The sequence below is a fragment of the Balaenoptera musculus genome, chromosome 3, assembly GCF_009873245.2.
Source record: "Balaenoptera musculus isolate JJ_BM4_2016_0621 chromosome 3, mBalMus1.pri.v3, whole genome shotgun sequence".
NCBI classification, from domain to species: domain Eukaryota; kingdom Metazoa; phylum Chordata; class Mammalia; order Artiodactyla; family Balaenopteridae; genus Balaenoptera; species Balaenoptera musculus.
Genome location: NC_045787.1, coordinates 31,211,342 through 31,223,922, shown reverse-complemented (window position 1 = coordinate 31,223,922; position 12,581 = coordinate 31,211,342). Strand labels below are relative to the sequence as shown.

The 12,581-nt window shown below is 35.2% G+C and overlaps 1 protein-coding gene across 2 annotated transcripts in view; it reads left to right on the top strand.

The window, feature by feature from the left end:
- The window catches only part of FYB1 (FYN binding protein 1), a 118,499-nt gene that overhangs the window by 94,741 nt on the left and 11,177 nt on the right, over positions 1 to 12,581 (top strand). The window contains exons 10-16 of one of the 2 annotated variants that reach the window (XM_036845487.1): positions 94 to 116; positions 1,193 to 1,259; positions 2,313 to 2,447; positions 4,120 to 4,145; positions 6,342 to 6,408; positions 8,943 to 9,033; positions 9,957 to 10,119. In XM_036845487.1, the coding sequence (XP_036701382.1) occupies positions 94 to 116; positions 1,193 to 1,259; positions 2,313 to 2,447; positions 4,120 to 4,145; positions 6,342 to 6,408; positions 8,943 to 9,033; positions 9,957 to 10,119 (572 nt within the window). The remainder of the gene's footprint in view (positions 1 to 93; positions 117 to 1,192; positions 1,260 to 2,312; positions 2,448 to 4,119; positions 4,146 to 6,341; positions 6,409 to 8,942; positions 9,034 to 9,956; positions 10,120 to 12,581) is intronic. The other variant, XM_036845486.1, reaches the window with a different exon arrangement.

The following is a 12,581-nucleotide window of genomic DNA, read 5'->3' as shown; positions in this document are numbered from 1 at the left end:
TTCTTTTGTATAACTGCTCAATGTATGTACTTCTCTCCCTGATAGCTAAATACTTCATATATTAATTTAATTGGTCCACTTTTTTTTTCCTAGCCACAGTCAGAGTGGAAGTGGAGGTAAGCCACACGCTTTCATCAGCAGTTTCTGCAAGTCTTCAACGTTTTTGTGTGTACTAATGACAAAATGCTTTTGTCTGCAAATAATGAGGAGGATCTTAATGTGGTAGAAAGAACACAGGACTGGGAACCAATGACCTGGAGCCCAGCCCTGGACACTGAGTGACCCTGAGCAAGTCAGTTCTTTCTTCCAAGCTTCTTATGGGTCATAGGGTGACTCCACTTCCAGTATGCCCAGGGCAGTCTTGATTTATGCCAATTGTCTGAGCACAATTTTTAGTAGTATCCCCCTTCACTTTCAGAAGTATCCTTGTTTGGGTGATAACTTACATGGTCACCTTAGCTATGACTCCTAAAGTCTCCTCGTTATCTCATCAACAAAATAAGGGTTACTAATACCTGGCAGTGCTAAAATTCTCATCCTAAAAATCAAATTTCAAGTTTATTGTACATATTCTTGTACAGAGAAGGTACTCAGTAAAGATTTGTTAAATAAATATCTGTCAAATAGAAAGGTTCCTAAGGACTATAGGATAACAAATCAAATAAAGGTTTAACTTTTAAAATATCACATTGATGAAATGAAATAAAGAAATGAAAAGTCAGCCCATCAATGTTTACAAATTCACCTTTCATTTTATTTGCTTTGCTTTACTTATATCTTGATCAGTAGCTTTTTCTGAATGTCTCCTCAGTATTAATTACATTTTTCTTATCACCTCTCCCTTCTTTTTCCGCAAAAAATTCTAACTCCATCGTTATTTAATTTTACTTTTTTCATAGTTATTTTCCCCCATTTCTTTCATCTCCCATGCATACTACTCTTTATCTTCCCTCATATTTTTGTTACATTTCACATCTAAGAATTCCTTATAAAATAATGTTAAAAATAATTAATTTACCTACTACCTATGTGAGAGTGGGAAATAAAGCTACTTTTTATTTAAATAGTTGATATGAAAGTAGGATGCTTTCTGCAATTAAATAAGACAGATTTATTATCAAATTTTGAGTGAACATTTGTGACCAAATTATAAAATTAACAGAAGACTTTTTCCTCCCTAATTCACATGAAGGGATGTTCCCACCTCCCCCAGACGATGATATTTATGATGGGATAGAAGAGGAAGATTCTGTTAATGGGTAAGAATGATCAGCGAACTGCCTTTTTGCAAAGTATTGTATGTACTGGAATTGTATAGTCTTGATTTCTATTTAAAATAAAAAGCAGAAATAGCATTCCCTGTTACGTTACCAAAAATTATTTGAATGTTTAACAGCATTAGTAAATGCGGAAGTGTAACTGCACCACACTTCAAATGAAGTGGTATATTGTTTGGAATAACCTTGACAACTACGTCAAAAGAAGTGAAATGAAAAAGGGATAAAGGATTAGAAGTGTTGCAGATTTTTTTTCAAACTTTTCCCTATCATTTATTTATCAATCAATAATTTATTTTTCTAATTATGTCTCTGATATTCACAGTTGTGGTTAATGAATCAGAAACTGTGGCATCACTAGTTAAAAATGAGCTTGTTAAAAAAATAGAACTCAGGCCCACCGGACCTACTGAATCACAATCTGCACTTTTACAATCTCCCCAGTGTACTTGTGTACCCATGAATAGTTGAAAGGTACATTTCTACCTCGACGTGTCTTTTCTGTATGAGAAATACACACATTTTATCCAGTTTGATATAAATAAAACACTCAAAAATGCAAAAAAAAAAAAATTTATTTTTACGACAATCTGGAAAGTTAATCAGTCGCATGGCTATCCTTTGTATGTTAATCATAGTTGTAGGCAACCCAAATAAACTGAGGTCATATGCTATCTGTGGCAAAACCAGTATTGAATCCTTTAGGTGTTTAAACTTTTGAAATGGCGTATTTTAAAATTTAAATACATATTTAAAAAATTTTTAATCTATTAACAACTCACTTTTAATACAGTAAAGCTAAATTGATGTTTAAAACTTAATCCTGACTCAGCTCGCTAGTTTAAGAACCAGGAGAAATCTACCAAATAGGAAAAAATAACTTACCTGCTATTTACCTAGTAGCAGCAGTATTCAAAGACCATAACCTATAAACATAATAGCTTCATTTTGTTCAATACAATGAGTAGCTTACAGCCTGAATGATCAAAGCAGTATAATTATAAAAAATCTGATCAATGCCTGCATGCTCCAAAGCTCCACGCTACAGGTTGAAGAGAAGAGTAACACGTGGTCCTGGGGGATTTTGAAGATGTTAAAGGGAAAAGATGACAGAAAGAAAAGTATACGAGAGAAACCAAAAGACTCTGAGTCAGACAATGAAGGTTCATCGTAAGAGTCGACCAACCACCAAATCCAGTGCATGATAACAACACTAATAATTTAATCAAATGCTGCTAATATTTTATAACCAATAACCAAATTCTGACAGACTTTTAAGCCATTTTAATGTGTTTTTCCATTAGTCATTCTAGCCTCATTTACTGTGTCACCCTTAAACTCATGCATTTATATGAGAGGAGCACAAAGTATTCGAAAACCATCGTATGGTTCAAAAATATATTTTGCTTTCCATTCAAACATGTACAAGCACACACACGCACAAGTGCACACACACACACCCTCACACACTCATACACACTCACCCTCCATTTAGTAAGACTTTTTTTAACTGTGGCATCAATCTGAATGTTCACAATTCCAATGCCACATTTTATTATATAATATTGTATACTGACTATTCTTCAAAATATACATTCTCTTTTAAAAATTAATTGCTAGAAATAAAGGACACAATTTGGAATTTCTTTTCTCTAAGTACAGTATTTAAAGTCTTTGTAACTATATCACAATTGTGATATATTAATTCTACTTGAATTACATATTTATCCTATAATAAAATTATTCTAAACATCTTCAGTTTGTATAAATAAAACTAAAGCATAAATTTTATCTTTCCATCCAAAAATAACCCTTTAGTATAAGTTCCATGCGTATGAATTTGAAGGATCTTAATTACACTCGCCGGTACAGGATATCCTTATTTTATATGTGCCTAATAGATTCACCACACTTAACTGAAGTCTTCATAAGATGTTAATTCCACATAGAAGTCCTAATTTTAAACCCTTTTGTGAGACACTAAAACAACACTCAATAAACAGGACTCTTAAAATTATAAGTAAACATAGCAAATCTTCCCTTCATGCAGCATTACTCAAATGTAGTCCTTAGAAATAAAAGCAGAGATTTTTTTTTTTTGCTCTAATTACACACCAGCTAATTCTGGTTTTAGATCACTTGAACTAATGACCTTTCACACTTTACTGTAACTGTGCACCATTCTTCCAGTGATGTGTGTGTGTGTGTTTAAAGCTCAGAAAGTAATAAAAGCAAAGGTCTTTTTCTGTTGCAACTAAAAGCCACCCAATCCTGATTTCAAATCACTTCTGTTAATAAGCTCTCACTCTCTAGTTTCAGTGGTTATTCCTCTCTTATTCACCATTCTTCTGTTTGGAGATATACATGTACATATTGTTGAAGCATGGTCATATAAAGATTCCTATGACCTCTGCTGATTTTGACTCGGCATTTCTATTCTTTGAGTCAAATAAACAGTTTTGGGCCTGAGCTATGCCACAATGACTCCAGAATACTGAGACCATTTAATTACTCTGGTATGATAATATGCCCAAACTTCATAGAACACATCTGCAAACATTGGTCTAATGGCTGTGAGCAAAATAAACCACTGGATATCTTGACTCTTGACTTTTTTGGTCAACACTGGAGTTCACAAAAAGTCTTGCTAAATTCCGGATTGATGGACAAAAACTTGGGACTTAGCAGAGAAATGGAGGATGAGAAAGGAATGACAGTCAACAGATTAATTAGACTGTATAAGCCTCCAGGCCATTACTTATTCATGTCTCTCCTAAATAAAAGACTCAATTTCTGTGTTTATATTGGTCTGATTATAACTGTGTTCTCATTTTCTTTCCAGTTTCCCTTCTCCTCCTAAACAAGTGGGTAAGTAATAAAAGCTAATTGTATATTTTATATCTCACTTCTTGCAGTTGAGGTAGTGGAAAGGATTGGCTATAGTCACGCTGTCTGAATTAAAGTCCTGACTCTGAAAATAATAAATTGTGTAACCTTGTCAAGTAACTGCACCTGGGGTCGCCACAGTTTCTCAACAGTAAAATAGTGGGAAGAGGAAATTTTAAAATATCAACGATTTTTAAACAGTTCTTCCGGCCATAGGATCACTATGGAGAAAGGGACAAGTGAATAGGGATGGACCCCAACATTCCCCATGGACCCCCCCCACCCCAATTCAGTCAGAGCTTGATGTACTGGACTTCTGCATAAAGATTTCTGAAAACATGCCACATTATATGCCACGAAGGTCCTTCTAAATCTAAATTTCTTTGATTTTTTAAATGTATCACTTATATTGTCTTTGGAAAATTTTCCACTGCTCAATGTGAAACAGTTTCTTCTTTGTACAATTTTGATCAGCTTATTTTTTTTACCCCTGCTGAGACAGATCTTTAAAGGAGTTTTCTTAAATTTACTTTGAACAAAATAAAATGTCTCACAAGAATATTCAGGGGCTTTCAAAAAGTTTATTTTAACTTGTAAATAAATTGAAAGAGCAAACCAAACACAAAGATAATCTATTCTTCCAAACTGTTTATCTGACTTTGTTTTCAGTTATCAATTTGAAAATATGTAAGGCTCTAACTCAAATTGATCAATAACTGATAAGCTTATATCTTAATCTATAATTTTCAAAAAGTACTCAAGAAACTTAGCTCCACAAATAGTAGGCATAAAATGGAAAAAATGTGATCAATTAAGTAAAAAATGTGTTTCTTGTTTTAATTTTCTTTCATTCTCAAAGGTGTATTAAGTGCATGTGCATGGAATAGTAATTTTTCCCTTTCTGGAAACCAGTGATATGTCATATTTTTACATATTTATTATAGATCCTTCATGTAGTTGAGCAAGTTTTATCCTGTGAAATTAGTTAACCTGAGTGGGAGGAAAATACACACACATGCACACACACACACAAACATATATACATACATATACAGAGGATATATATATATGTGTACATATATACAGAAGGGGGGGATTTTTTTTTTTTGGTCATGCCGGGTCTTAGTTGCGGCAAGTGGGCTCCTTAGTTGTGGCATGTGAACTCTTAGTTGTTGCATGCATGTGGGATCTAGTTCCCTGACCAGGGATGAACCCAGGCTCCCTGCATTGGGAGCGTAGAGTCTTATCCACTGTGCCACCAGGGAAGTCCCAAGGTGGCGGGGGGGGGGGGCGGATTTTTTAAAGGAAATCAAATCCTTACCACTACCAGAGAGCATTTTAAACTTTCTGTGATAATCATTCCTTAAAACATTTGTACTCTCTTCATCTCATCTCTTTAGCTTAATTTGCTGTGGAGCAACTTAATAGGTATAGAGAGGACGCATTCCTCCTGACTTTATTAACAAGAAGTCTAGAAGCAAGAAAAATGTCTACACGTTGGAAAAGCCATTGAACCAGTTAAGGTCATAGCAACTTTTCCACCAGTACTGCTTCTCAAGACCTGCTGGTATCAGAAGTGTCTTTTATTTTACAATAGTGCTGCACATAATATTCCTATAAGGTAAAAGTTAATAAAGACAGATCAATGAGTAAAAAAGAGGGATAGATAGATAGATAGATAGATAGATAGATAGATAGATAGATAGATGATAGATAGATAGGCACAAAGACATATAAATAAAATGATATATATTATCCTAGCACCCCAAATCCCATAAAAATCTTGACTTCAATCTCTACCTGCAGCCAGTGGCCAGTAATATTGATTTGCTTGTCAGCAATCTACTAATCTTACAATTCATCACCCTTGTGGATATTCAAATAATCTCAGTCACTGCTTTAGGGGTTTTTCCCTGATAACAATAGTTATAATCGTTGCCACTGTTTTGTTGTTGTTGTTGTTTTTCTTTTTGAGGGATATTTAACACAAGCATCAAGGAAGATAGGAACCTCTCCCTTTTAAGGAATAGGCAGTGCTTCCAGGAGAAATGTACAGAGACCTCAGGAAAACTTATTTCGTTGTCCTTGAAACAGTCTTTATATTAAAATACCATTGAACGCTCATATCAAAATGTACACTAACAGTGTTTCAACATTGGCTATTCTGTCTTTTGTTAGACATGGGAGATGAAGTTTATGATGATGTGGATGCCTCTGACTTCCCTGCTCCACCACCAGAGATGAGGTAATTTAAATGTTCTCATTACAATGAAGTAATGAAAATCAGACGGTTCAAGAAAATCCAGCTGGAATAAAACCCCAGTGAGGGCGTGTGTACTGTGTGCCATCCTGTTGGCTCTGTCCTCCTCTCCCTGATCCCAACTCTGACCTGTCTGCCAGGTTTGTGAATGGATGGATAGCCCAGGTCCTCCTCCTCGTTCTCTCTCTCGCTTCCCCTCACCCCTTCCCAGTGGTCCTTCTCCCTGTTCCCTGATTATCTTCTGACCTATGACTCACCAATGTCTTCATTCATTTATTCACTCATTCACTGGGAAAATATTTGAGAGCCTGATCGCAACTCATCTCACTGATTCATTCGCTCCCTTTTTTACTTTTTTCTCAAAACATTTTTTGTCTTGAACACACTGCTTAGTTTATGTCTCGATCCTAACCCACCTGCTTCAAGCCTCCTCCATCCTCCACAAGAAGATCGTTTCCTTTTATGAAAAAAAAAAAAGAGAGAGAAGATTTGTGTTTTGAAAGGACTTTTAAGAGTTATGTCACTTTTTCACAAAATCATCTGATTCTCAAAGGTTCCATTCAAACAAACAAAAACAGTCAACAGTGAATAGTGACATTCTTTAGCTTACCTAAGGCTTCAATTTAATTTTAGACAAAAGTTGTAAGAAAATCTAAAATCAGTTAATAGAAGAGGAGTACCTTTTGAAAATTCTTTTGTAATAGAAAATAACATGTTAGGATGCTTTTTTATACTCCAATAAATATGTGAAATGATCTGATACATGCTATGTATGGAAGCAAGAACACCTCTCTAGCTTTTTCAAGAAAAAAGAAAGATGAATAAAAAGATCTTGAAGTTGATCAGTTAAAGGATAAAAGTAACATCAATGGAATACAGTAAGTGGTGTCTTCTGAGCTGTACTGGTAAAAATGCATGAGTGAACTCTAAGTTTCTGTTTTTGTCATTTTTGGTTATTTTACCAACATTGTTAAACTAATTTTACAGAACAAGAGCAAGATCAAAGAAACTGAGGGGAAAATATCCTGTTATTTATATAAGATGATCAAGTTCTACAGACAAAACACACCAGAAATATGAAAGGAGAATCATTCTCCTTTTTCAGTTCTCCATGAAAGGAAAATCTAATCTTCAGAAATATGTTAAGGTTTAATATTCCTCACCATTGGGAAGTCGCTTCTATTCCTGACAGTTTTAAGCACATTTTTGTGTTTAATACTACTGTAGAAATGCCACCACATTCCATTAAATAGCTCTCTAGGAACCCAGAGTCACCCACTGGCCCTTTTCTTTAAGCAAAATAAACCCCAGCTGATTCAACTTTGTGCGATATGTACTAATTTCTTTCCCGTTGCTTATTTTCAGAGTTTAAGGCAATCGTGTGTCTCTAACACAGCATTCTATTTTTTAAAATAAATTTCAATAAATTGCCTTTAAAGAGAGCTTGTGGGGCATTTTTAACATTCATGCATATTCTGATCGCTCCAGAGTGCTAATCCGGGCCAGCAATTCCACTACTACCCAGGTACCATCAGAGAGAAGGTATGAGGGACAATGCAGAACCTAGGGCAGGACAGTGTGATAATTCATTTCCCAGTGAATGAACTAAATTCTAAGGTTCAAAAATTTTAAATAAATCAGTTACAAACAAAACTTTACCTTAGGTAACCAAAATTTTGATTACCTTAGGTAATCAAAATTAATGTCAGTGTTTAAAATTTTTCATTATTCACAAATATTCTGATTTTTTAAATTCCCTCCTACAGAGAGTCACAGCCTTTCCCTAAGATCCATACTTAACCCAGGAATTGTTCACAACCTTGGTTGCAAATTAATATCACCTGGGAGCTTTTAAAATATATATGTCAGTACCTGGACCTCACTCAATTTAATTAATTAGAATTTTTAATTAATTTAATTTCTGGGAATTAGACAAGGGCAGTGGTATTTTTTAAAAACTTCCCAGGTGGTCCTATATGCGGCCAGGCTGGAGAATCACTACCTCAGAGCTGTTCACCTCTCTTATAATAATTGGCTTTAGTTGGTATCATGAGATATGACCCTGGCTTTGTTTTAAGTCGATTATATATAGATAAATTTTTTAAGCCATAAAAATCAGTCTTTCACAAAGTGTTCTTTTTTAAAAAGCCTTTTCTATGACATTAGCCAAACCACTTAATTATCTAGGAAGGGCTGAAAAATATAAGGGGTTCAAGACTAGGTTGAATCATATAAAACTGCTGATATGTAACCATGTTTAAACTATACTTCAGTCATTTTATACCATTCAACATAATACATTATCTCTCACTTCCATTTTAACTCAGTCTGTATTCTCTTGAAGATCTATTCTGCATTATGAAATGTCATCATTTATTACAATGAATGTACTAGATTTCTAACCAAGATAATTGAAAATGAAATTTAACAAAAATGTAATGTTATGAATTGTCTGTTATACACTATTCTTCTTATATTTTGAAACTAAATGCCATTTTATGTGTGTTCTGCCATCCTAGTCAAGGAGCCAAGGCCAAGGCAGAAGAAAAAGACCCTAAGAAACTGAAAAAGCAAGAAAAAGAAGAAAAAGACTTCAGGAAAAAATTTAAAGTATGTTTACATTTAAATATCATACAAAGTTCAAAGTGCTAATGAAAAAATTGATGACTTTTAAAAGTGTAATTATCAATATCACAGTTCTCCATCACAACTCCTTTATTTTCTACAAAATTTATTTTAGATTTAAATTTATTCCTATAAGAAATTAAGTAAACTCTCATACATGCACAATATATGTACTGTGATAATCATCTAAATTTAGCTGTCCTTTGAAACTTAATAAAAAGGTAAGCTAAAAGTAGAATAGATAAAAAAGATGTGAGATAGATAGATATATGTGAAATATTATTCAGCCATGAAAAGCAAGGAAATCCTGCCATTTGTGACAACATGGACAGACCTTGAGAGCATTATACTAAGCGAAATAAGTCAGAATGACAGAGACAAATACTGTATGACATCACTTATATGTGGAATCTAAAAAAACCAAACCCACAGAAATCAAGAGTAAAATCGTGGTTACCAGAGGAGGGGAGCATGGGGAGATGTCTGTCAAAGGGTACAAATACTCAGCAGTTAGATCGGTGCTTATAGTTAGCAATACTGTGTTATATACATGGAAGTCCCTAACGGAGCAAATCTTAAATGTTCTCTCTATAAAAAAAGAAGTGGTAGTATTGCGAGGTGATCAAGCCAATAGAATTTAAGTTCTGATGGTTATCATTTTGCAATATATGAGTGAGACAAATCAACACATGCATTACATCTTAAATTTTAAAAAACTTTTTATTTTAAAAATAATTATTAGGTTGGTGAGGTTATGAGTGATTTTTCTCCAAAGAAGTTTTTGTTATTTTTTGAAAACAAGGAACTAGTTATTTAACAAAGATTTTCTTAATAAATCTGTCAATAAATGAATTACTTTAATAATACACATCAATCAATAATGTAAGTGTTTTTCCTTATTTTTCCAGTATGATGGTGAAATTAGAGTCCTCTATTCCACCAAAGTTGCACCCTACTTAACTTCTAAAAAGTGGGGGAACAGAGATCTGCAGGTAAAGCCTGGAGAATCCCTGCACGTTATACAAAACACAGATGATACAAAAGTTCTCTGCAGGAATGAAGAAGGAAAATGTAAGTCACTATTTACTCTTTATAGATAGGACACCCCAGAATTTAACGACTAAACAAGTTTTAGTGATCACTCCTATTTGTATTAACTGTTTTTGCTCCATGCTTTGTGAATTGTGGAAAACATTAAGAAACTGGAGATCTTGCTGTGCTGGAATCAATGTATTTTATTTTAATTTTTTTTTTTTTTTCATTTCCCACCTGCTATATTTGGCACTGAGTTACCAAAGTTATGCCAAATTAGTGCTTCTGAAAATGTGCTCCCACAGACCACCAGCATCAGAAAACTCCTGTGTGTATTACCATTCTAACACCCTGGACCCACCCGTGACTTGCTGAGTCATGTGCTCTGGGGGTCAGACAGAGTCTGATCATAACGGCTCCTATGTACACTAAAGTGAGAACCACTCTGCTAAAGTAGTGAGTGGTTCTTGCTCTGGTCTGGTTTGAAATTATATCGCATATGTCACACCTAGAATCTCCAGTTTTCCTACCTTGCAAATTCACTTGTTTTCACTTCCTGTTCGGCCACATTTAATACGACATTCTATTCCAAATAAACATGAGAGAGTCCTGTCCTCTCTGACTTTCTCAGCTACCAAAGCTGGCAGATGGAAATGTTTTTGTCCAGTTTTAAAAGGAAGCTTATTTCATTTCAAGTCCAGGGAAGAGTAAGTCAAAATTACGTTGTCCTATATTTAAAATTGCATAGCCAGCAAGGCTGTCCCATACCAGCTCGGTACGTCTGCACGGAAAACACAAACTCTGAGCTCAATTTTAATGACAGGAAGGTGACTCAGGGACAGGAACCAAAGTAGATTTTTTAAGAATAAAATACAGTGACTCAAGGGTGGGGAAAATGGATTTAAAGTTTTTATGGAAGGGGTGTGGTTGGCTTTAAAAGAAAAAAATGGAATGTGGGTGCAAAGATAACAGGCAGGGGTATGTAGCGTTACTACTTGAAGGTCACTGGAGATAATTCAAAGATGGAGCTCCAGAAGACAAAGAAAAGCCCCATTCAGACCAGGATTTGTGAAGATGTACCCCCAAGGAATAGTCTTAAATGCAGAATAACTACATGCTTTAAAAGGTCATCAAAATATTTTAAAATGTTCCAATTTTTTAAATTATTAAATAAGTTATGATGAATATACAAACTGAGTATTTTCCAGGATGATTATGATAGCATGAGGAAATTCTCATGATACAACAGTAAGAGAAATAAGAAGCCTGCTTAAAGTAGGATAGGATTTATTTACAGCCATGTTAAAAAATATGTAAATAAAAGAAACCAAACTAAAATCCTAATAGTGGCTGATTAGGGTGATGGGCCTAAATGATATGTTTCCTTCCCTCTACTTTCCAAATTACTTCACATTTTTCACAACAGAGAATTGTTCTAGTACTTGTCATGTGGACCTTTCTCCAGAGGACAAGCTTCAGACTTATCTTGCCCTGCTGTCCTGAGATTTCTGTCCCCACAACAAATCCCATCTAGAGCAATGCTCCTCGACTTCAAAGTACATACACTTCACGTGGGGATCTTGTTAAAAGTGCAGATTCTAACTTAGTAGGCCTGAGGTAAGGTGTTTTCCCAAGCTCCCAGGTAACTGATGCTGCTGGCCCACAGAACATGCTCTGAGTAACAGGATATAAATGACCTCAACAACAAACATGTATAGATACAGATGAGCAGATGTAGATTCAGCATCAAAAACAGAAATTCAGAGGAGACTCCTACCTAGGAACCAGTAGACCTTAAGAATGAGGAAAAGCAACAGCCATTCTGGGATAATTTGTAATCTGCTATCATTTTCTACTTCGACATCAATAATTCTAAATACTGCTATGAATACTGGAGGACTCCTATCCTCTTAGAATTTATCATCTGTTAAAAATGAGAGGTGAGGGCGGCTTCCCTGGTGGCGCAGTGGTTAAGAGTCTGCCTGCCAGTGCAGGGGACACGGGTTTGTGTCCTGGTCTGGGAAGATCCCACATGCCGCGGAGCAAATAAGCCCGTGTGCCACAACTACTGAGCCTGCGCGCCTGGAGCCTGTGCTCCGCAACGGGAGAGGCTGCAACAGTGAGAGGCCTGCGCACCGCGATGAAGAGTGGCCCCCGCTCACCGCAACTGGAGAAAGCCCTCGCACAGCAACAAGGACCTAACACAGCCAAAAATAAATAAATAAATAAATAAATTTAAAAAAAAAAAATGAGAGGTGAAAACATTACATGACATTCTGGTAGATAAAATCAAGGGTTCCTTGTAACCTTTATCTTCTTTTTTTTTTTTTCTGGTGCAGGACCAATGCACTTTACAATTCTCAAGCTCACTGATAACTAATTCAATTCTTAGGTGGTTTTGGGGTCCATCTCGAACAGAATGAAAACCAGGTGATTATATCGGTAGCACTTGCATACTAGTTGTTTTTTATTTATAGACTTTCTTTGGCCTGGACTTTGTC